The sequence below is a fragment of the Mesoplodon bidens genome (genome assembly GCF_964165515.1).
Source record: "Mesoplodon bidens genome assembly, chromosome: 7".
Taxonomy (NCBI): Eukaryota; Metazoa; Chordata; class Mammalia; order Artiodactyla; family Ziphiidae; genus Mesoplodon; species Mesoplodon bidens.
Window position 1 is genome coordinate 106445392 of NC_138164.1, and position 24504 is coordinate 106469895.

The 24504-nt window shown below is 50.2% G+C and overlaps 2 protein-coding genes across 5 annotated transcripts in view; one reads left to right on the plus strand and one right to left on the minus strand.

Annotated features, from left to right (window-relative positions):
• Window positions 1-11022, minus strand: part of DDB1 (damage specific DNA binding protein 1) — a 32177-nt gene extending 21155 nt beyond the window's left edge. Inside the window, exons 1-10 of one of the 2 annotated variants that reach the window (XM_081240361.1) lie at window positions 10812-11021; window positions 9469-9617; window positions 8298-8414; window positions 7728-7949; window positions 5286-5400; window positions 4348-4445; window positions 3432-3590; window positions 2734-2817; window positions 2010-2126; window positions 1304-1406 (exon numbers count right to left, since the gene is read on the minus strand). In XM_081240361.1, the coding sequence (XP_081096487.1) occupies window positions 1304-1406; window positions 2010-2126; window positions 2734-2817; window positions 3432-3590; window positions 4348-4445; window positions 5286-5400; window positions 7728-7949; window positions 8298-8414; window positions 9469-9617; window positions 10812-10872 (1225 nt within the window). In that variant the 5' untranslated portion in view covers window positions 10873-11021. Of the gene's footprint in view, window positions 1-1303; window positions 1407-2009; window positions 2127-2733; window positions 2818-3431; window positions 3591-4347; window positions 4446-5285; window positions 5401-7727; window positions 7950-8297; window positions 8415-9468; window positions 9618-10811 lie in introns of both variants that reach the window. The other variant, XM_081240362.1, reaches the window with a different exon arrangement.
• A 95-nt stretch (window positions 11023-11117) lies between these two features.
• Window positions 11118-23239, plus strand: TKFC (triokinase and FMN cyclase). 3 transcript variants are annotated; one of them, XM_081240367.1, is made up of 18 exons: window positions 11118-11444; window positions 12635-12750; window positions 14720-14909; window positions 16082-16192; window positions 16267-16448; window positions 17735-17813; window positions 18088-18177; window positions 18866-18900; window positions 18977-19061; window positions 19153-19242; window positions 20006-20122; window positions 20462-20581; window positions 20754-20891; window positions 21663-21769; window positions 21874-21977; window positions 22090-22123; window positions 22227-22313; window positions 22672-23239. In XM_081240367.1, exons 2-18 carry the CDS (start codon window positions 12748-12750, stop codon window positions 22831-22833), a joined length of 1734 nt encoding a protein of 577 aa, XP_081096493.1. In that variant the 5' UTR covers window positions 11118-11444; window positions 12635-12747; the 3' UTR covers window positions 22834-23239. The 3 variants fall into 3 exon arrangements, with proteins under 3 accessions (XP_081096493.1, XP_081096494.1, XP_081096495.1); XM_081240368.1 differs by having other exon boundaries at window positions 11118-11376; XM_081240369.1 differs by lacking the exon at window positions 20006-20122.
• Window positions 23240-24504: the final 1265 nt, after the last annotated feature.

Consider the following 24504-nt stretch of genomic DNA (forward strand, 5'->3'; position numbering starts at 1 on the left):
ATACCACCACTATTGTACACTAAAGTCCCACACACAGTTGTGTCTATTTCGGGACATCTGAGTCTGCCCATCGGACTCTTGCCTATTCGTGCACCAAAACCAAACTTTTAAATTTCTAAGGTTTAATAGTACGTTTTTATATCTGGTAGGACTAGGCCCGTCTCATTGCTCTTTTTTAAGTTTTCCTAGCTTTTCTTGCTGCTTCTGTTTCCCATTTGGACTTTGACTTGCCCAGGCCAAAGAAAAAAAACCTATTGATATTTTTATTGAAATACATTAAATATAAAAATCAGAGAGAAAAAGGTTTTAATGTTAATTTATAAGAGCTTGGCATGTCTTTTTCATTTGATCAATCTATCCTTTTAATCCTTTAAGAGTATCTTAAAAGTTTTCCTTACATAGATTTTGCACAATTCTTGTTAAACTTATTCCTTGGTATTTTATTGCTATTGTAAATTGTCTCTTTCCCTCTACTACACCTTCTAATTGTGTTTTTACATGAAAACTACTGATTTCAGTACATTAATTTTATATCCTACCTTAATGAATTCTTATTGCCTGTAGTTAGCTTTTCAGTTGATTCTCTTGAGTTTTGTAGTTTTATGATCTCTTCCTAATTCATAAACCTCTATTTTTTATTAATATGTTCTCATCCTCTTACTTTTTTATATTCTGAATTACTTTTTTTAAAGATGTGCCTCCTATATACTACTTTGAATTAATTTTTGCCTTATGATCCAATCTGATCATCTTTTTCTTATAACAGCTGAGTTTAGCCCATTTATGTTTACTGGTACCAGATATCTGATATATGAGTTACTCATACAGATGTTTGATATCAGTTCTGTCATATTCTTTTAGGTTATGTTTACTGTTTGTATATTATAAAAGTCTTTCATTATGTAGTCTTTCTTTGATCTTTTTGATTATTATAGTTCTCCTGGAATTTACAAAGATCTGTACTTTTATTCTAGAAGTTACCTTTACATGTACATCTTTCTATGAAATTCTCAGTCTCCTCTCTCTTTAGGGATTCTATCAGTTCCCTTATATAAACAACATTAAATTTCACTTGTAATCTTTCTTCCACCATTCCTCTACTCCATTATCCAATTTGGGTCAATATTCTCTTTAAGTTTACTTTGGAACTTTTCAATATATTTAAGCTTCTAACACTTATTTGGCATTATGACTTTTTTTACTCTTCATTTGATCTGCTCCCCCCTAGTAGTGTCTTCATGACATGTAATGAGGCCAAAGTCACTCAAGTAAGATCTGCATCCTATGTCCACCAAAAGGATACCTTTGATGCCTGGCAAATCAATGCTGGCATGCTCGTGGATTCCAATTCCATTCCGGATGATCCGCAAAGAGCCTTCCTTGAAAGCCCCAGAGCAAGTGACCAGCTGCAAGTAGAGAAAAGGTTTCTAAATAACCCCCTCCAGACTGGGGCAACTAGACTGATGCTCAGCAAGTAAACAAGCTATACCTAAATCCAAGGACCCTTTGTTGTGGAGCTAGGTTTGAGGATGCAGACTCAGCAGAAGTTGATCTCCAAAGTCTCTCAAATTTATCAAGCAGACAGGATGTCCTAGTCCAAGAAGCAAAAGGTTCCTACCACTATACCTAGCAAGCTTGTTTCCACCATGGGAACCTAGTTCACTGGAAAGAGCACAGGATCTGAAGGCAGACACACCTGCCATTTAGTAGTTATGTAACCTTGGACAAGTTGCTTAATCCCTCTCAGCCTTAAGTCTCCTCACTTCTGAAATGGCCAAGAATCCCTATCTAACACAGTGCTTATGTGATTATAGATAATGTATGTAAATTGCCTGGCAGACCAAGATAGGCACTCAATAAATGGTAGTTATCCTCACATCACTGGAATTAGTGAGTGAGGCTCTTAAAAGTTATCTGCAGTGCACACTCCCCATTCTAGCTAAGCAGACCCAGGAGGACACCGTTTGAGTGGGCATACCAACTATCCCTTTCCAGGATGACCCCCTTACCTGTCCCTGCCCCTGCCTCTCCAGGTCCACCACACACATGTCCACAATGGGTCCTAAATTGGTAAAGGTTTCCATGGCCACTACATAGGAGCCTTGTTCATTGCTGTCAACATTGAGCTGAAAAAGAAAGAACAATGCTAGTCCTAGAATGCTCCAGACCCACCCTAAACAGAGAGTTATCATCCAAAAGAAACTCAACCCTACTAGATCTTCTTATGCTCTAAGAAGATCTTATGCTCTTACGGATGCTTCTTATGCTCTACTGGATGCTTCTAGAAGGGAACTGCTAAGGAACATGGTTATCCTACAGGTGACCCACTAACCAGCCAGGGATTTCTAATCTGGCATCCCATGGATGGATTTCAGAGGAACAGTTGGAAATTAATGTAAAATGTTTGCATGCATTCTTCTGCAGAGAAGGTTCAAATTCTCGTATTCTAGAGGGGATCAAATACATTAGACTATGACGTATTTGAAGGTAGAAGCTAGTTCTTGTTCATCATTGTATCCACAGTACCTAGCACCTTGCCTGGCACATCTGTTGAATGAACATTTAGGACAAAGAGCTAGTCAGGGTAGGATGCTAAATCAACCAAGTAGAAAGGTGGATAGCAGACATATGGATGAACTGAAGAAACTGTGAGAGATACTAAACACAGAAAGAACTTAATGAAGAAGCAGTGAAGACTGCAAAAGAGAAGCCAGAAAGAATATGTCTTCTCACCTTCACAAGCTGGGAGTCACCAAGGCGAGACCCGACAAACACAACACCGTTATCAAGGTATGTCAAGCACTCAGCAATAGAGGTCTAAAAGAAAAGCAAGGGCATGAAAGACATGAGAATGGACTTCACGTGGGATCCAGACACCGTCCTACCCACCTCTCAGACATGTGCTGAGAAAAATCACACCTGCAGTCATGATTCCCAAAACAATTCTCCATTTCAAATCCCCAGGTCACACTCAACAATCATTCCTAAATCTCTGAAGTTTGTGACTCTTCATTTATCACATCCCTATAGTCAGAAAAATCAATGATTTGTCTTGCAGGTGCCTGCTCCAAATGATCATTTTCATCCCAACAGCTCCAGTCTCCCCAAAATAGCTAGAGGCCTCTAAAATTTGCTGCACTGTTCTTAACAATACTTTTGTAGAACGTCTTCCCATAACTGAATATCAGCGTTAGATTAGCCTTTAATTCTATAGTGTATCCTTTTTGTTTCTCTTTTTTTTAATACTTGAGGTAGTACCCACTGCCTGTGAGATTCTCTAGAATCTACTCATTCAAAAACCAACTTCCACAGCAGGACTGAGCATTTGTTGTTGGGTGTTAAGTAATATAATTCCCAGGTGCAGTTTGGGACCACACATCTGGGGTCACTAGGCACCTAGGAGAATGTAGAAGAGTAGGGACAGGGCCTACCTCCCCAAGGAGCTCCACTCGGAGATCCTTGAGGGTGACGGTGCCATCCATCTGTTCCTCCTTCTCCAAAAGCAGCATGAAGAGCCGTCCTTCCATGTCTCCCAGCAGGTAGCGGGAGCCATTGGGGTCCACGCGATTGTGACACACAATTGTGCTTTGCTGCCAAGAGGGAAGACACAGTCATTAGACATTAAGCGTCCTCCACAACCAGAAAATAAACCCTAGCAGACCATTCCCTTTACCAAACCCAGCCACTTCATGAGCAAGGAATCCACTCAGCTCACATTACATGTGTGATCAAAAATGAGAACGTTTTATTATTATTATTTTTTTTTTTGAGGACGTTTTATTTTGAAGACAATGTTCTGAGGAGCTCAACATACTTTAAATGTTTACTCACATATTACTTTACTGGAAAACATACATAAAAGAGGAGGCAGCTGTAAGTATTGACTGGACTATGCATGCTACGACACATTTTGTTATTTATCCTCAAAAAAGAAAATAAAATTAAGCTTTTAAGCCTTCATTTCTATGACTTGAAATTTTAAGGTGAAATTTTTTATGACTAATTTTTTAAGTCTATATATATTTTTCACTATATTATTTTACCTGATTTGAGCTCTGAAAACATTAACATTTATTAGAATTCCCGAAATTTTTCCTTTCTTCAAATTGCCCCAGTGAATGGAAAGGACAAACCAAACTTTGATTATTTCTCTCCCTTAGTTAGCAAGCAAGCTCTTTGTAAGCAACACCAAGCCAATCTCTTTGTATTCCCAATGACCAACACAACATCTTATATACATAGTGAATAATGTGACAGATACCTCTGAATCCCCTTCTGACAAATGGTGGGGAAAGGAAGGGGGGGGAACAAACAGAAAGAAGAAAAAGGGAAAAGAATGCTGCTCACCTTAATGATGGGAGGGGCAATCGCCAGATATTTGTCACCGTTATGATAGGTGATTGATTCCTGTCCAATGATGATGGCGCCTCCAAAAGGCTCTGGGACTGCAGGAGAAAGAGTAGCATTAAAATGCTCAGCATTTGGGACCTGCCAAACCCTGAGGCAGCAAGGACAATGATCCAGTTATCTCTGAGGCAACCTTGAAGATAGTCATTTTTTAGACATCAAAGTCCAGAGAACATGATAAGCTTTTTCTGAGATTACTGTCTTAGAAATTGTAGGCTGCCCACTCTGTACTCCTGGTCGTACTTTTACTGCCACTCTTTCGGAGTTTCTGAGATTTTTTTCCTTGTTCCTTAGCTTCATTTCCCCCATTATCAGGGCTACCATACAGAAGAGCCAATTTGCACTTAAGAGTTTTAAAACTTCTCTACTAGGTGAAACACACAACAGTGTTGGGGGAGGAATATAGGATAAAGAGCAAAGATGCCTGGATTCCAGCCTAGGCTTTGTCAGTGAGGCCCAGGCATGGGCAAGTCCCTCGGCCTTGTTTCCTCATCTGTGAAATAAGGGAGCCAGATAAAATAAGCTCTATTGGTCCCCTTCAGTTTTTTTAAATTTTTGCCCAACAATAAAATAATGAGACTAACTTCCATATGCCACTCTTCAAATCAATCTCACTGTTTTAGTTAACCCCACCACCCCAAATAAAGGGAAGTTATACTTTTGGGGGAAGGGTAAAACACAAGACAATCCCAAAGACAAAAATGCAAAAAACAAAGGGAAGCACATTTACAGGTAGGAGACATAAGGGAGGGCTGAACAACGCATGTGCTCAACAGCACTGGAGCGCTGAGATGAAGGGCAGAGAAGGTGAGGAAGGAGCAGTAGGGAACTGGCCCAGAAGTGGGGCAGAGGCAGATTTCCTAAATCCTCCAACAAACCTGCAATCACCATGGAAGCTTCAGCTTCTACGTTTTCCTGTTTCCAAGGGCCCTTATTGAACTCCTTCTCTCGGAGAGACACCTCATAGGTTTTTACGTGCCGCCCCTGAGGGTCCTAGGTGAGGAAAGGTAGAATCGTTAGTCCCTATGAAGGGTGCCCTGGGCTGGAGAGGGGCCCTGAAAGGGACAGCATCTGACACTCCTGTCACGCCAGCCTTCCCGACCTTATCCATCAGCATGCTAAGGGCCACCAGCTGAGCTTGTGACAGTCTGGGTAGACTGTGACCGAGGCTAACTGTTTCTAACAACTGAACCAACAAAGAGAGATTTAAAAATTAGAAAAATCGACTTGTCACGCTGTACTAATCACTACAGAGATATAATGTACATATGTGTACATTTGTGTGTGTATATGTACATATATAAGATATATATATATATATATATATATATATATATATTATCTGGTCCTTACCTTCAAGGAACTTATAAAATAGCTAAAGAGGAAAAACAAACACATTGAGAAGTGAAACACATCTAACAAATTTTTAAAATTTGTTTGATACAAATGAGAACCTACTGTATAGCACAGGGAACTCTACTCAATGCTCTGTGGTGACATAAATGGGAAGGAAATCCAAGAAAGAGAGGATATATGTATACGTATAGCTGATTCACTGTGCCACACAGTAGAAACTAACACAACACTGTAAAGCAGCTATACTCCAACAAAAATTTTTTTTAATAAAATAAAAATAAAAATCAATTACAGTCTAAAACAAAACTCTGTTTGATACAATTCTGATATGCATTCTGATAGGGTGGTGGTAAAGAACAGAGCATGCTGCTCCCCTAAAGTTAGTCAAAACCTCCAGTCCTGACATTGTCAACACCATCTTCCCCTCCTTTTTTTGAATCCTGACTCACTTCAGACCTGGAGCTATCAAAGACACCTTTAAGAGACTAAAAGAGCCGGTATGGGGCCAGTGGAGGGTGGCCTCATCAAAGGCCAGACAAAGCTCTAAGAAGTTATGGAAGGAATCCGACAGTGTGTTCAGGGCAGGGCTCACATCTTCATCATTGTTTACAGCTCCTGAAGCACTCTGCATGACTACCTTTCACATGGTATTTTCTTTTTTTTTTTTTTAATTTTGGCCAAACCACGTGGCTTGACGGATCTCAGTTCCCCTACAAGGGATTGAACCCGGGCCACAGCAGCGAAAGCGCTGAATCCTAACCACTAGACCACCAAGGAACTCCCTCACGTGGTATTTTTCAAATTGACCTTTGGGCACAAAACAGGAGCAAAAAATCATTTTTAGTTGATGAAAAGATTTTCCCATCAATGATTAGGGGTAAGACTCAACTTCACCATAAATTCAAGCTGGCGTTTGGATTTGGGCCTCTGAGACACACATATGGAAATGAAGATCATTCACAACCCACAGCCCTGAGGCTGCACAGAGTCAGCCTTGAATAACCAACATCAATGTTTTAATGATGTGATATTTACAAAACTGAAGAAGTGAGAGAGATTCCAAATTATTATTTCAGACCTGATATTTAATGTATTGTAAATAAGATTAAACAAAATCTCCTAAGCTGGTTTCAACCTATTCAAATGAACTTTCTATCAACCAGCCTCAAAACTACAGCACTTACTGTGACACTAAGAAATATACAAAAGTACATCAGTATTTCCAGTACTTAACACAGTGTTTAAAAAGTGTTTACATGCCCACACACAGTACTTAGACTTGGACTAAGCTTTCTTCCATCATTTATTCAACCACATGCTAGTGAAATAACCTCATACTCTACGGCCCTTTGTTAAAAGGCTGAGATATTACCAAGATACAAGCATAGTAGTCTGTGCTCTGCCACCCTGCCCCCACCCCACACCCCCTCAACAGATCTAGCCCAGAGAACAGCTGCCCGGGATCAGCTCTACAAAAGTTTTAGGCACAGACTAAAATAGAAGTCAAGAGCCAGCGGTCACCAGAAAGTGAGTGCTGATCAAAATGTACCTCTTCTTGGAAGACACATAAAGCATCCCCAAGACATTTTCTCATTGCTTGTAAGGGAATTTCCAGATCATTTCTTTAGAGCTAAGTTTTAATAATCCCCTAGCATGCCAGTAAGAGACAAAGTATAAACTGGGTCACCCTATAAAATCTCCAAGGCCCACAACCAGAGTGTAATCTCAGGATTAAAGCCTGCTACAGGCCCCCGACTGCTTCCTGCCTCCACGATAAGTACTTCTTCTCTCAAGGTGCAACCAAAACCTGACACATATTAATTGTATCATTCAAAACATTTTAGGACAAATACATTAAACACTTCTGCCTGCCCTACCATGACGTCCAGACATTCTGACTGGCAAAATGGACTCCCACTGTGCCAAACCATACAGCTTCTCCCTCTCTCCTCCTGCTCCAGTACCTGGTAGACAAAGCAGATGGTAGGTGCTTGGCAACCATATAGGAACTTGACATCAATTACATGCAACTCCTCCAGGCGGATGTTGAAGGCCTTGAGCTCTTTATTGTCCCGGTCTAGTGGAATAACCTTGAAAAGGCCATCATAGAGTCGCAGGCCAATCATTCGGCACTCAGGGTCAATGATGCCAATAATGCCCGTCTCTGAGGGGCGGCCAATTCGGTCCTGAGAAATAAAACTGGGGTTAGCGAAGAACCTCAAACACCTAGAGTAACAGAAAACGCTGGGCACCACCTTCCCAGGATGATTTTAAGAGTGGCAGTAAAACTAGTGGCGTCTTTTGGACATGTCAGGACGCCCAAATGTCAGTGTACACCTTTTTGCAAAACACTGAATCTCAGTGAATTATTACCTTCTCCCTTGGACTCTGAGTAAACTACAGAAGTCCTTAGTGTTTTCTCCTTGTTTCTCTGATCACACAGAGAGAGAGCTGCCCCAGCAGCGCAGTTTTCTTCACCAAATCATGACAGCCCTACCTGGAAAACTCTCATCAGCCTGAAGCAGCCACCTCACCTGGACATTGCCATGAGCTCGCGTTATGATGTCAATGCTCTCGCCACTCTGCTTATACTCCAAGATGCAGGCATTGTACTTAGCTGTCAGGATAAACAGTAGGTCCTTGCTCTCCCCCTGGAAACCAACATCATACTATCAAAAGAGCTTTCTTTTGAAAACAGGAATACTGTCTAGCCTTTAATCATCCTTTAAGCATATTAAATTCTTCAAGAATTTTCTTTTCTCCCTGAAAAAACCCCCCGGTAAGTATGTAACACACATTAGTTACGCACACACCCTAAGGGTGTGTACAGAAAGGCCAGAACTGAAGCTGGTAAACATCTAGTCCGCTTTCATGATTCTTCATCTCTGCTCTACATATAACGTATTCATCTAGTTCCACGTCAGCTAATCTCAATTACTCCATTCAAATTCTGAAAGATGAATGTAACGCCTCCTCTAATCCCCTCCAAGTACTTGGAAAAAGAAAAAAAAAATGTGAACAAAGGAAGCTGAAGTGCATCTACAAAGTCTCTCTTACTTATTAACACAGACCCCAACAAAGTGAGTATTTTGTTCAAAGGGTTATAATTTAAATTTTGAACCCACTGCTTCCCCATCAGATTCACTTACAGATAGAAACAGTCGAATTATAATAACAATAATAATTTGATGATGTGTTAACAATGAATGCTTGTTATGTGCTACGTCCTGTTATTAAATCACTTAATCTTGACAATAACCCAGAGGACTGGACTGTTATCCCCATTTTGCAGATGGGGAAACAAGGCTCTGAAAGGTTAGATGACACCCAAAATTAGATTTAATAAGGAATAAAGCCAGTACTGCCCTAACTCTAGAGCCTACTCTCTGAATCACTATGATGACCCACAGGATGGTGACCCACATTTCAAACTTCTTTAATATTCCCTTCTAAAAAGTCAACTTGATAAAAAAAAAAAAAAAAGTCAACTTGATAAATTTTTCCCTAGCAAATCTCCCCTTCTATTTCTTGGAAGCTTTTTAAATAAGAATATAAATTGAAATCTGCCATTCAAAAAGAGAAGAGTTTCTCTCCTAAGCCTTATTGCACCCATCCTAAGCAAGCAGTGACATAAAACAACGTAAAACCGACTACAACTAATAGTTCTCCCTTTGTTGCTGGGCCCAACCAACCCAGAGCACTTACCTTGGGCCTGAAAAGCTCCATGACAGCAATCTTCCCATACATGCCCACCTCTTTGACGGGCCGAAGCCCCTCAGCAGTGACCACATAGATCTCTAATCTCGTATTTTTGGCAATCAACAGGTTCAAGTCTTCAGCTGAAGTAAAGTGTCCTGAAAGAACAGATCCTCTAATTTTTGAAGCCAAAGCACTATCTAAGTGATCCTATCACTTCTACCTAAAACCTCCTGAATTCTCGATTTACTTCACATATTTCGATTTACTTCACATATTTCTCCGGTTCCCTCCATTCACTCCCTTCTCACCAAATCCTCAGAGTCTCACTTCACACATTCAAGAACGCTACTTCCCTCAACAGATTAAGAAACTGGACTGGGCCTAAGAGCAGCATGTCCTTCAACTGCCAATGACTGTGAAAACCCTTCAGATGGCTCTGTGCCCTCGAATTTCACTTTTCCTATCGCAGTGGCCGACTCATACTCTAATTAAGGGATGCTGGAGAAAGTGTTCCTCCCTATTCAGTCCAAATTTGAATTTTCACAAAATCTTTACCAAACAGACCAGATCAAACGAAGACAACTCTCAGAGCTTTACCTTAAAACCTTGTTTTGTTTGCACCTCTTGCCCTCCCAGCAGTCCTCCAAAACCCCATCCACACTCCTTCATAGCCTCCAACTCCACAACAGCAGTTTTCTTTCGGAATCATGATTCGGATTTACATAAAAATACAAGTTTGAGGGCTTCATATTCTGTTGAGAACTTGGTTCAAGATAATTATTGCCGGGTTCTGGACATTTGCGTCCTTAACAATTCTTGCATAAACAAACAAGGCAAACCCAGGACTGGGCTGGGCCATTCCAAACCCTCTTCTCCAACAGCTCCCTCTCGTAAACAACAGCCCCAGGCAAAGCGCACTCCTCTCTTTCGGGTGAGTACGGACATTCCTCACATCCCTCCACCTCCTGCACCTCCCAGGCTCTTGCCCCAAAGTCGCCATCATCACCGCCCCTTCCCCCCTAACCACACGAGGCCAATCTCGCGGCCCAAGCAACACCGCACAAACAACTCACACTCCACTCTCTGTCCCACTGGGCGCGTCCCTGTCCTCGAGGCCAAGTGACCTCCGAGAACGAAAGGGGACCCTCAAGAGCAGCTTTTACTCCCCCCAAAGGTGCGTGTTGAGACAGCTTCTTTTAAGCCGTGGGCTGTGGGAGGTCCCTCGGCCGCCAGAGCCTTCCATTCCCTGGGCCCGGTCCTGGCGGCAACCCGGGGGCCGCGGGCTTCCCTAGGCCTCGGTTCCCCCCAGCTCCCTCCCTCACCGGGGTCTCCTGCCCTGGCAGCCTCACCGGTCACGCAGCCGTTCACGGCGGTGGGCTTCTGTGCCGTTACCACGTAGTTGTACGACATGTCGAGGCCTAGGGAAGCCCAGCGGGACTCAGGCGAAACGTAAAAAAGACGGACACGAGCAAAGAGACAGGGAGCCCCCACCCGCGCGCGGCGAACTCCACTGCCGCTGTCTCCGCCCCAGAGACACGTTGCAGGCCAGAGCGGCCGGGGCGCGGGGCATCACGGGACGGGCTCACCTGGCCTCTTGGAGGACTCAAGGCGCCGAGGCGGCCAACCAAGGGAGGCCCCGCCCCCAGAGGCCCCGCCCACCTTCTACCGCCCGAGCTTGGAGTACCCGGATGAGGGCTCCCTGTCGGGTCCTTGGGAAGTAGTGGCGGTTCCTGAGGTGGTGGACGCTGGCGAGAGCTGGTCGCGGAGGTGCACCGACGCCTCCTCCTCCTCCTCCGGAGCTGCCCCGCCGACCTCATTCCTAGTCCGCGCCCCTCGCCCTTTCCCAGACCCCGTCCACTCCATCTTCCTTGCTCCGGGAGCCTTCGGGGTTGTTCCCCCTTTTGGAACCGGAAGGTACTGCAGAGGCCTGGAGAGGGGAGGAAGGTGACAACAATTTGTGCACCTCCCAGACTAGAACCGAGGTTTGTACCTCCCTTCCGCTAGCTTTCCCAGTACCTCTCAACCCAACCCTGCCCTGACCCTAGATTGACCGATCACTCCGCTTCACCTGGCATGCGCGGGGGGGAGGCACTTAGGCTCTCCCCTCTCCCCTTTGGACTTGTGTTTGTGTTTGAGACTTTGTGTTTCAAGGGCCCAGCAGGCCACTTGCCCAGCACAATTAGTCCCCCCGTGGCTGTGCAAATTCTGACCTCAAACACAAAACCAAAAATTCCCTGGTGAGAACCTTAGTGACCCAGGAAAGCAGTCAGTTAGCCCTGCAACTTCCAGGCCGCTCCACGTCAGACAGGCCCTGCAAGGAATAGGAGGAGAACCACGTAGTTTGAAGCACCTGCTGCAAGGCCACAGAGGAGGCAGCCCCGATGTTACAGATGAGGAAGCTGAGCCTCAGGGGAACTGGTTTACCCAAGATCCCCCAGTAAGAGCTAGGTGCCGAGGCAGGTGTGGATTCTTTCCACTGCAGACACATGCAGTGAGCCCAAGACCCTGGATGACTCCAAGACACCTCTGAACCTGACTGAACCTAAAGGAGCTAAAACGTCGTTGTGGTATACTGTGTGGTTTTACTCATCTGGGACTTTCTGCCTTGCTTTAGAGGCATTGAATTATCAGTAGAAAGAACACGGGATTTGTAGAAAAATTAAACATAGGTTTGAGTCCTGGCTCTTAATAGTATGACCTTGGACACATCACCAGAGCTCTCTGGGTCGGTTTCCCAAAAGCAAAATGGAGTCAGACTCAGCTGTCACCTTCCTGGTGTGGTCCCAACACTGACAAGAGCAAGTGTGTGAAGATCTTTATGAATGTATCACTGCATGCGAGGCCTGTGTAATAGATGAAGTTACTCTGTGAGTAACTTTGCCCCTTGGTGATAAGGTGGGCACCACTCCTGAGCGTAAGGCAGCCGTGTGCCCAACGTGGATCAGTCAGTGTCCTGGCAGCCAGGTGCAGGCATGAACCTTGGTCAGCCCCATGCTCTTCTCCATCCCCAGCTCACATTCTAGAGTTTGGACTTGGATCAAAGTCACATTCTAGAGTTTGGACTTGGATCAAAGTCTGGGGCAGCTCCCTAAATACTAGGGCCCTGAAAGCATGACTGTGCCAGTAGGCTGCAAGTGCCTTCAGCAGCTCACGTTGCTACTCCCTCTTGCAGATACTGCTTGCCACCTTCACTGTGCTCAGGCCCGGTAGCACCCACGGGATTGCCCATCCTCCGGCAGCTCAGTGCGAAGGTGTGAACTCAACTTCCTTCAGAGCCTCCCCGCCATGGTGAGTCCCCTGAGGGCCAGGGCAGAGGAAGGGCACTGTGGTCTTGGGGCAGTAGGGGTGCCAGCCCTGGGCATGTTGGAGTTCCTTGCTCCCTAACCAAGAGATGCCACTGCCTCCTGAGGTTAAGAGAGAGGGTCATCCTCCGTCTCAGGGCCTGGCTTCCCTTCATTTCCCAGCTGGGCCCAGCCGGGCCTGTGGCTGCAGCCTCTGAGTCCCTCCAGGGCCCATCTGCCCCTGGTCTGGGTCATGCCTTTAGATTAGAACATTACCAGCTGCCTACTCTGTAATAGACAGTACCAGTCACAGGAGTCGTGAAGAAGGACCCGGTGCCTCTTCCAGAGCCTTGGGCATGTGTGGGCTTGTGGGATCCACACTCACTGCAGGAGGCTCAGCATGCCCCTGGGCATGCCCCAGGCCCATTCTAGAACTGATCTGGAGGAAAACAGGCCTGGGCAGACCTGGGTTCAAATTTCAGCCTACCACCAACCAGCTATGTGACATTCTACCAAAGACTTGACCTCTCTGAGCCTCTTTCCCCATCTGCAGTTTGAAAGGTGAGATGTTGATCGGACCACGGTCCTAGGGGCCTCCCATAGTTGCCTGGTCGACTTTTCTTTCTTTTTCCATCCCCTCAGGCCACTGGGAACCAACGATGGCACTGGACCCCAAGCCCTTCTCTAGCTCCGGTTCGGGAATGGTTGCAAATCCCAGGCAGGATAGACTGTCAGGGATGGCGAGGGAGCACGTTCTTGGAGGGTGGTGGTGCTGGAGACTGGGCTTGGAATTGAGACCCACTCTCAACTTCATAGCGTATTTCCAGTCCCTGGCAGGCTCTGAGAGCCACAAACCCGTGCCCTTCCTAGGACAGGACCTCTGCCACTCTCAGCCTCCCTTCAGCCCCTGGGGAGAGCAGCACGATAAGGCCAAAATGGAACCAGCTTTGGAGCCAGGTGGACCTGGTCACTTGCTGGCTGTGTGACCCTGGGCAAAGTCATGTAAATCTGCCTGTTTCTTCACTGGGCTAATTTTCCTCCATAGGGTTGTTGGAAGATTAAATGAGATGTGCTTGAAAGCACTTAGAACGAGGTGTGGCTCACAGTCACTGCTCTGGCCCCCGCCAGACCCAGGAAAGGCCAAAGTTTGCATGAAGGAACGGAGTTCTGGCAGGCTTGGGGAAGGGGCCTCCGGGAAAGCTCAGCTGCAGGCTTCCCCCAGGCCACCAGGCGATGCTGATAGCCTGGCCCTCTCTGACCCTATTGGGCACCAGTTTCACTGTTTGGGACAAAGGCAGGAGCTGCACACAGTCTACAGACCTCATTCAGCTAGCTCCAGCTTTTCAGAACTGGTTGAAGAAGGGAGTAGCTCCTTTGCACTCAGTTTTTTGCTATATAGCGGGCATATACTCTAGTTTATTAAATCCCTATTTTGCAGAGGAAGCAGATGGGTGTGGGCCCTGTCTGGCCTCCTCCCCTGGCACAGGAGCGCCAACCTGGGGCTTCTCCTCCTTTGACAGAAGGCTGTTGGGCCCCAGTTTTAAATTTTATTTTACTTTATTTATTTTATTTTTTTGGCCGCACCGCGCGGCATGCAGGATCTTAGTTCCCTGACCAGGAATCGAACCCGCGCCCCCTGCAGTGGAAGCTCGGAGTCTTACCCACTGGACCGCCAGGGAAGTCCCCCAGCTTCATTAATTTTTTTATGCTCGGAACTTCAGTTACCCCATTTTCTTTGTATCAGAGTCATTCTTCAGGATAAATTTAAGCCATAAATTAGTTACTGAATAAGAAGTTGCAAAATAAGGAATCATGGGAACATCCACCTTACAAAAAGATGCCTAATCCAAGGAACCACTGTTGCCTGGAGTTCCTGGGTGGGTGTGGGCTGGGGTGTGAGTCATAGCAACGTGGCTGGGCAAGATGGGGCTGCCCTGCCAACTCTACCAGAACCTCATCCCACTCCTCTCCCACAGACCTCCAAGAAGCTAGTGAACTCAGTGGCAGGCTGTGCCGATGACGCCCTTGCTGGCCTGGTGGCCTGCAACCCCAACCTGCAGCTCCTGCAAGGCCACCGTGTGGCCCTTCGCTCTGACCTGGACAGTCTCAAGGGCCAGGTGGCACTACTGTCGGGTGGGGGCTCTGGCCATGAGCCCGCGCATGCCGGTGAGCACCCTGGGCCAGAGGTGGCAGTGGGCTCTGGGCAGAGTGGACAGGGGGCTCCTGGGAGATCTTTGGTGCTGTTAAGAGGTTCAGGACAGAGCCTGGCCCAGAATCAGGAGCCCAGTCCTGGCTCCGGCTCACCCACTCCCTTGAGCTGTGATCTGGGGCCAGTCGTGGCCTCTCTCTGTGCCTCAGTCTCTACATCTGTAAAAGCCCAAGGTGGGGCCAAATGACCTCTCAGGCCTTTCCAGCTCTGATAGTCGGTGATTCCGTGACTCCTCCTGGCCTCCCAGGCCCAGCTGACCTGCCGTCCCCTTCTCCATGAAGCCTGCCTGACTTTTCCAGCCTAGCGCAGTATTCCTCTTGCCACTGTGCATTTTCACATTCAACATGGACAGTCCTGGATTGTTTCCTGTTTAGTGCCAGGCATGTGAACTCTCCATGAGAGCTTGGGGATGGGGGCATGGGGAGGAGTAGGGACCAGGCTTTGTATCCTCTGTATCTTTCCTGTTTCTCTCTGGCAAATTCATCCATCCATTCAGCAAACATTCATGAGCACCTATTGTGTGCCTGGCACTGTCTGGCCACTAGGGACGCAAAAGTGACCCAGACAGGGCTTCCCTGGTGGCGCAGTGGTTGAGAGTCCGCCTGCCGATGCAGGGGACACGGGTTCGTGCCCCGGTCCGGGAAGATCCCACATGCCGCAGAGCGGCTGGGCCCGTGAGCCATGGCCGCTGAGCCTGCGCATCCGGAGCCTGTGCTCCGCAACGGGAGAGGCCACAGCAGTGAGAGGCCCGCGTACCACACACACACAAAAAAAAAAGTGACCCAGACAGACAAGGCACCTGCCCTCATGGAGCTTCTATTCTCCTTTGGGGAGACAGAAACCAGGTAAACACATAAGTGAAAGAGATCCTTCCAGAGCATGTTGAAGACAGGAGAGCAGGGTAAGGGGACAGTGAGTAGCTGGGCATGGGTGAGTGACTACTTCAGCTGGGAGGTCGGGGAAGGCCTCTCCAAGGAGGTGATAGATCTGGGGAGAGCAGCACAGGTACTCTTCTGCACCAAGTGCACAGTAGGGCTCACCAAACCATGAAGCCCAGGAGCGTGGGGAGCCCCAGGGATTGCAGGCACAGGTCCCCACCCAACACCCTCTCCCCACCTCTCTGTCTCAGGTTTCATAGGGAAGGGGATGCTGACAGGGGTCATTGCGGGAGCTGTGTTCACCTCCCCGGCAGTGGGCAGCATCCTGGCGGCCATCAGGGCAGTGGCCCAGGCGGGCACAGGTAAGCCTGGCATGCGGGAGGGGCTGCTGTGGGGAGCGCAAGTGCTGATGGGGCCCTACCGACTGCTCCCGCAGTGGGGACCCTCCTCATCGTGAAGAACTACACTGGGGATCGGCTCAACTTTGGCCTGGCCCGGGAGCAGGCCCGGGCGGAGGGCATCCCCGTGGAGATGGTGGTCATCGGGGATGACAGCGCCTTCACCGTCCTGAAGAAGGCAGGCAGGCGCGGGCTCTGTGGCACAGTGCTCATACACAAGGTGAGGGTCCCCTCCTGGGACACCACTGGCCAGCCCGTCCCAGGCCTCTCTCTCCAGGCAGCACCTGGTGCTGGACCTTTCCACCCATCTTTCCCCCCCTGCCCCAGGAAGCCACTCCTTCCCCAGTGCTCCCCGATCCAGGAGGGCCCCACTGTCCCCAAAACCACGTCCGCCCAGATCCAGGCATTCATCCTCCCGGCCCCTTCCTTGCCCTTCCCCACCTGCAACCATCGCCCCGTCCTGGTGACCCTGCTCCCCAGCGCCTCCAAACACATCCTCGTCCAAGCCCTGCCCTTCCTGTCTCAGCCTCGCTTCAGTGCTCATCTGCTCGCACCCAGGTGGCTGCAGCTGCCTCCTCAGCCGGCTCCCCTGCCTGCTTCCTGCCCGCCCCCCAGTCTCTTCCCCACACCACCCAAGGGCTGTCTTTTGAAAATGTGTATCTGGCCAGGTGGTTCCCCTACAGAAAGCCCCCCAGGGTTCCCAGAGTCAACCCAGGGTCCTCGGTCAGGCGCCCACCACACTCTTGCCCCTCCTCCCTCAAGTTCCTCTCCCATCATCCCTGGGGTCCCCTCATGCTCCATTAACACCAGTTCTCTGTACCACTGGGCTGTGGCTCACCTTTGGGGCCTTGCTGCTGCTGAGTCGTTGGCCTCAAAAATCCTTTCCCTGTCCAGCCCCCCTTTGGCTTGGCTGCGTCCTACTATTCTGTGGAGGCCCACCGCTGACATCCCTCCCTCTGGGAGGCTTTCTCTCCCACCACACCAAGCACGCTAGGACCCCCTCCTCAGTGTTCCCATAACACCTGTCCATCATCGGATTTGCCACCTCATATGAAATGTTCAGTTTGTGTTGTCTCTTTCCCCAACCCCTTCCCAGACCGAGTTCCTTCAAGGTAGGGACTGTGACTTAGACACCTTTTTTCCCCTTTTCAGCATATACTAGATGCTTGGGAAAAAAGTGGGTAGGTGGGTAAAGTGAGCCACAGTGTATATGCCATGGAGAAAGAACTGTAGGCTAGGAATTGGGAAACTAGCCACCAACTGACTGTGTGACACTGGACAAATCATCTCCCCTCTCTGGGCCCATCTCTCCATTTGTAAAGTTCCTCTGGCTCTGGGATTCTTGAATATTCCTGGCAGGTGCCCTAAATGTGGCGGGCCAGGTTGTTGTGGCAGGACGAAGAGATTCCCTGTTCCCAACTAGAAATTCAGCTCCAGCCTGTCTTCTACCCTCAAGTGGTACAGTGACTCCTTTCCCGTTGGGGGCCTATCTCTGTGTGGGTGCAGGTGGCGGGTGCCCTGGCTGAGGCAGGTGCGGGGCTGGAGGAGATCACATATCGGGTGAGCGAGGTCGCCAAGGCCATGGGTGAGTGCTGGCCCAGGGCTCGGGGAGGAGGTGGGGGAGGTCGAGGCCCCGCCTTGGACCAGGGGCAGGTTCCCAGCAGCAGCACAGGAGGCCTCCCAAGTCACTCCCCAGGGGCTGAGGGAGGGTCTCCCTGCGGGAGCTCCTGAAAACAGCTGCCTTGGGTCCCCGAGCCAGGTTTCTCTTCCATCACTGAGATGAAGAGGCTTCCGAGGCATTGCTGCTGCCTGACGCCGAGAGCACAGCGGTCGTCCCTTTCATATCTCATTTCTCTTAGGAACCCTGGGAGTGAGCTTGTCCTCCTGCAGTGTGCCGGGTTCCAAACCCACCTTTGAGCTCTCAGCCGATGAGGTGGAGCTGGGCCTGGGTAAGCTTGTGACCTCCGCCCCCTCCCCGGTCCAGCCATGCATGCTCCCTGGGATTTTCCTTGTCTTCTGTCCTGGGAGCCATGTACCTGGTCTTTCTGCTCACGTGGAGCCGTCCCCTAGGGGGTCTTAGTATTTTTAAGTGGGTGCATGAGGCCCTTCTGGCCCAACGTGCCTGATTTCTACCAGCTTTGCCCTCCACACGCAGGGCTCTGGCCACAGGGGCTCTGTGCCTTACCCACCTCCTTGCCTGTGCTCCCACCATTCTCAGGTACCCCTGCCCCTGCCAAGATGCAGCCTCTCTTTCAAGAGCCGTTCAGAGGCCACCCCAGCTGCAAAACCTTCCCTCTTCCTCTCCTGTGCTTCCCAAGTGATGGGCAGAGGCCTCAGCTGGCCTCTGTGACTGCCTCTAGTTAAGCTACTTAACTAGTTAAAAGTTAAGGGAACTAGGATCCCACATGCTGCACAGGGCGGGGAAAAAAAAAAAAAAAAAAAGTAAAGTTCTGGCTCTCTCCACCACCAAGCCAGAGACGGTGTATTTTTCATTATTTTGCCGGTTTCCCCCCAGCCCGCACTCCCCATGCCCACGTGCCTAGCCTGGTGCTGAGCGCTTAGAAAATCCTTGACCAGACCACACTGAGCGAATCCCCAGGCCCCGAGCAGGTCAGCAGTGCTTGCATCTATCCACAGGGATCCACGGGGAGGCTGGCGTGCACCGGATAAAGGTAGGTGGACTTCCCAGCGAAGGTTGGCCAAAGACCAAGGCCCCCAACACAGCTCACTCCCGGCTCCCTCTGACAGATGGCGACCGCCGATGAGATTGTGGCGCTTATGCTGGACCACATGACGAGCTCCTCCAACGTGTCCCACGTGCCTGTGCAGTCCGGTGAGGGGCTGTCACATTGTCTCCCAGCCTTTCCTCCCCCTCTGGGAATGGGGCCCAGAGAGTCTCAGCTAGGTGTCGTGTCTGCCCACAGGCTCCTCAGTGGTGCTGATGGTCAACAACCTGGGTGGCCTGTCATTCCTGGAACTGGGCATCATAGCTGACGCCGCTGTCCGCTCTCTGGGTGAGCCGCACACTGAAGGGGACCTCCTGACCCCCAGAGCTTCTTCCTTCCAACCCTTTGAAGCTGGATGTAAGAAAAGCAGCTGAGGGGCTTCCCTGGTGGCGCAGTGGTTGAGAGTCCGCCTGCCGATGCAGGGGACGCAGGTTCGTGCCCTGGTCCGGGAAGATCCCACATGCCGCGGAGCAGCTGGGCCCGTGAGCCATGGCCGCTGAGCCTGCGCGTCCGGAGCCTGTGCTCTGCAACGGGAGAGGCCACAACAGTGAGAGGCCCGCGTACCGCAAAAAAAAAAAGAAAAGCAGCTGAGATAGGATCTTGCAAGGGTCCAGAGCATGGGCTGTACACGTTTGTCAAGCCCGAGTTAGACGACGGTCCCTCTGCCACTTACTTGCTGGGTGCCTTGAGCCTGTTTCCTTGTCTGTAAAGAGGGGGTAATAATAGTACCTGCTTTATAGGGTTGTTGTGAGGATTAAATGGGATTAAACGTTATGTAACACACTTAACACAGTACTTGGGACCTGGTAAGAACGCAGTAACAGAGACTACTTATCTGCCCCTGTAGAAGGGACACCTCCAGGGAATGTGGTCATTCAGGTCATCACTGAGGGATGCCCCAAGGAAATCTGACCGGCTCCCTGCTGACCTCAGAGCCCCAACTCCCAAAGTTCTTGTTTTTCTCTTACTCTATTTCCTTCTCTGATGCTCTGGGGGGAAGTGCCCGTCCTTCCCTCCTTATCTCACACACTTCCGTGCTCTGGTACTGCAGAGGGCCGAGGGGTGAAGATTGCTCGTGCCCTGGTGGGCACCTTCATGTCAGCCCTGGAGATGCCTGGCATTTCTCTCACTCTTCTGCTGGTGGATGAGCCCCTCCTGAAACTGATAGGTGAGACCTGGAAGCTGGGGTCAGCGAAGCCAGGGGCCCCTGGAGCTGGAAGGAGCCAAGGGGACTTGGAGAGACCCCATCAGGGCTGACCATGACAATCAGGACCCTGTAGAGAGGCCCTCTCTGGCTTCCTCAGGCTTCTCCAGCTCTCACTTGACTGTGAAGGAGTTGGTATTAGGATCCTCCCCCGGGGACCCTCCCCTTTCCCTTGTACACAGTAGGCACTCAGTACTTGCTTGTTGCGGTGGAGGGAACGGGGCCACCAGGTGGGGAGTCCGGGCCCCACTTGGTCCCTGGCCGGCCAGCCTGTCTCTAAGAGAGTCATCCTGCTGTCCCTAGATGCTGAGACCACTGCCTCGGCTTGGCCTAACGTGGCCAAGGTCTTGGTGACTGGGCGGAAGCGGTGCCGGGCTGCCCCCGCCGAGCCCCTGGAGGCCCCTGATTCCACTGCTGCAGGAGGTACAAGCCATGCTGTTGGGGAAGGTGGCCCAGGGCTTTGGCCTGCAGCCTAAAGGGTGCAGGGAGTGCAGAGGGGCGTGGAGGGGCCCTGGCACCCATACCTCCCACATGGGTCACGTTCGGCTGCGAGAAGGGCCAGGCGGGCCTCCTTCCCACTGTCCTCCCTCTCCAGGCGCAGCCTCGAAGCAGATGGTGCTTGTGTTGGAGCGGGTGTGCGCCACCCTTCTGGGCCTGGAGGAACGTCTGAATGCCCTGGACCGCGCTGCCGGCGACGGGGACTGTGGCACCACCCACAGCTGTGCTGCCAGAGGTTGGTGCCAGGACCCACCTGGGGCAGCAAAGGGGGTGGTGTGGCACACTGATGGTGACATTTTGGCATTTCATGAACCAGAAGGATTTCAAAAACATCTGGAGTGCTCACATGGGGTTGGCAACTTTTATTTTGCCAAGAGAGGTCGTTCACAAAACCTAGCATCCCTTTCACCTGTTTTCATAAAGAGACACTTCTAACACTACGAATGTAGGAAGGTTGTTATCGCAGAATAAAATGTAATATTTTACAGTGAATAAAAACTTTAGATTATTCTAAAGGGAAACTCATTCTGTTCTTATTTTTCTCAGCCTAACCAGACTAGGGAAAAGTTCTTAATTTCCCAGCATCGTTGCATCAAGAAAAATGTATTTAGTGCCAACCACAGGTCAGGTGCTGCCCTGGACTCTATGGATAAAACAGCGAGCAAAGCAGATTAAAATCACTGCTATGTTGTGGCTTATGTTGTGGTAGGAGAGACAAACCAAGATCAAGGTAAATCAGTAAAAGACAAAAAAAAAAGAAGCAGGGACGCGAGGAAGCATCATCACCTGTTGGGTGACTGTCGAGGTCCCTGTCCCCGACCTGTTCCCACCTCTCTCCAGACTGCAGCAGGATACAGGGGGAGCCTGGGAGTCTCTTCATGTTGGTTCCCTCAGCCCCTCCCGGCACCCATTCCTTCTGGCTGGCAGCGAGGCCTGGGTACTTGGTTGGAATCCAGGCAGATGGGAGGGTGGGTCTGTGAATTCCTCACCATCTCTCTGCCTGCAGCGATTCAGGGGTGGCTGAAGGAGGGCCCACCCCCTGCCAGCCCTGCCCAGCTACTCTCCAAATTGTCCCTCCTGCTACTGGAGAAGATGGGAGGCTCATCCGGGGCGGTGAGTGCCGGCAGCCCCCAGGGGCAGAGGGCTGACATGGACGGGTCCTGGGTTGGCCGAGGCCTGGGCCGGCCCCGTGTGCTCAGCATCCTGGCCCTCCCCAGCTCTATGGCCTTTTCCTGACTGCAGCGGCCCAGCCGCTCAAGGCCAAGACTGACCTTCCAGCCTGGTCTGCTGCCATGGATGCCGGCCTGGAGGCCATGCAGAAGTGAGCCAGGGACCTGGGCCTTAGACGGAGGTGGGCTGGGGGAGGTGGTGGACGCCACCCACCCCCAAAGTGATTCCCTGCAGGGAGCCTCATTTGTTCTCTTCCCTGGCAGGTATGGAAAGGCTGCCCCAGGGGATAGGACTATGGTATGTATCTGGCCCAGCCCTACCCCCTTTTGAGCGTAGAAGCCCTGAAGGCCACCCTCAGTGGCAGGGCCTGTCCTCAGCCCCTCTCCTTCACCTTGTCCAGCTGGATTCTCTGTGGGCAGCAGCACAGGAGCTCCAAGCCTGGAAGAGCCCAGGGGCTAATCTCCAAATCCTGATCAAGGCAGTCAAGGTGAGTGAGGCTGGGCCCAGCCACCCAGGGAGACAGACTCAGAACCGCCAGGCTCCCATCTCCACGCGGCCTTGAACAAGTTGACATCCTTTCTGTACCTCAGTTTTCTTCCTTACAAATGGAGGAGAGCACCTGCCTCAGAGGGTTGCTGTGGGACTGAGAAGACATGTAGGGCGCCCACACAGGGTCTGGGACATAGCAGGCCCTTGGTGAAGGGTGGCCCCTTGCCTTGCTAGCAGTGTGTGGGATGTGACCTCTCCACCCTGGTGTCAGTGCTGGGACAGAAGGGTCCGGGTCCATGGCAGGAAGGAAACCTGGTGGCTGCTTCTTGAACCTGCTCCACACCCCCACCCCTCAGAGTGCAGAAGCTGCAGCTGAGGCCACCAGGAACATGGAAGCTGGAGCTGGACGAGCCAGTTATATCAGCTCTGAGCGCCTGGATCAGCCAGACCCCGGGGCGGTGGCGGCCGCGGCCATTCTCCGTGCCATCCTGGAGGTCTTGCAGAGCCAGGATGCGTGAATGCCTCCCCGGGCCTCAGGGCCTCACTCACTGCTATGCCCAGCGGCCGCTGTCACTTACTTCTGCCTTAGAACTGTCGCCCTCCTCCCGCGCCTCTTGCCCTCGGGGCCTGTCTTCTGAGTTCAGCAGGAATTCCTCAACCAGCCTGCAGAATTCCTCCACTGTAGAAACTGCAGGCCCAGAGTGGGTCACTGACCTTTCCCTCTTCAGGGAAGGGGGAGTCCTAGGGTCACCAGGTTCTGCCCCCAGCCAGTTCTGAGCTTCGATGATAAGGCTTTTCCCTAGTGGCAGCACAATCTGTAACTGGCAAAAACGCTAATTTGCTTTTAAGACTCTCTGTGAAAGGTCTTCTGCACCTGAACTGAGTGTGAAAAAGCAAGCCAATAAACCACATGGAAGCAAAAGAGCTGCTGCTTCCTCTAAGGGACCTTTATCCAAGCGTGTGAACAAGTGTGCCCACTAACGCCCCCGACTAAGACCTCACCCCACCACTGAAATGCTCATCTCCCATCTCCTACCGCCTGAGACCCAAAGGCAGGGTCTGTGCAGCTAGGCCAACTCCACTGGGATCCCCAATTCTTGTGCTTCCAGTGCACACACCACACCTGATGGGTGTGCTTTTCTCAGCACTAAACTAACAGAATTCACTGATTCTTCAGGAATCAAATGGGCAAGTGGGTCTCCAAAAGGAAAAGAAATCACCATATTCTAAGGCTCAGCGGTAGAACAGAAACTGTGCCCAGGCCAGCCCATGGGTCTCTCTAGAGCCATCACTGATGGCCCCTGGGAGAGCAGGAGGGGCTGCTGAGTCTACGTGGTGTGTGGTGGAGACCGCACAGTGCACACCTGGCCCATACTTGGCGCAGGGGAGCAGTTAAAGGCACTGGCATGGATTCACTTCAGACATATATATGACTTTGAATCCTGGTTCTGCTTCAGACTAGCTACATAAACTCAGGCCTATTATTTAGCCTCTTAGAATCTGTAAAATCCGAATGGTGCCCACCTCATGGGCACGTGGAAAGGATTCAAATGAACTGGTGAAGATAAAGGCCTCAGCAGTCCAGGTGCTCACTCACTGGGAGTCACCAGGATCACCGACACGTGCATCCAACTCCTTCAGTTGTCTGCTCCACCACCAGGTGGCCTCAGCTCATCACACTTGGAAGGGGGCCACCACTTACTTTGCCCAGACTTGGCTGCAGCCTTCCTCAACCCCTCGGCTTCCCTTTTTCTGCCCAGGGTCCCCTGTCCATCAGCCACACCACAGGTCCCTGACCACAAGGCACAGTTATCAGTGTGCACAGATGCACACACCCAGCAGCTGGGAAGGAAACTGGCATCCGACACCTGGACTGTGGATCCCAACTCTGCCATTTCCTGGCTGGGTGACCTTGGGGCAAGTCACTTACCCTTTTTGAGTGTCGTGTTTCAGATTATGAAATAGGAAACATCTCCTTCCTTGTAAGATAATCAAGTGCTCAAGGGCCATTCACTATTAAAGACATGCACACGAACCAAGAGTCACATGCGAGTCTAAGAAGACAGTCATGCGGTTCTTTGGTGTCTTCAGGTCTGCCCATTTCCGGGTCTGAGGGTCAGAACCAGCCCGAGGCTTTTGCAAGTTGCCCAGAGCTCACTTAACCACAGTGTCATTTCAGCAGAGAAGGC

What these genes read in the sequence shown, in the direction of transcription:
- TKFC (XM_081240367.1), top strand. An exon ending in AGTGGCCCAGGCGGGCACAG is followed by an intron (nt 16,193 to 16,266) that starts GTAAGCCTGGCA and finishes CTGCTCCCGCAG; the next exon opens with TGGGGACCCTCCTCATCGTG. An exon ending in CGAGGTCGCCAAGGCCATGG is followed by an intron (nt 17,814 to 18,087) that starts GTGAGTGCTGGC and finishes CATTTCTCTTAG; the next exon opens with GAACCCTGGGAGTGAGCTTG.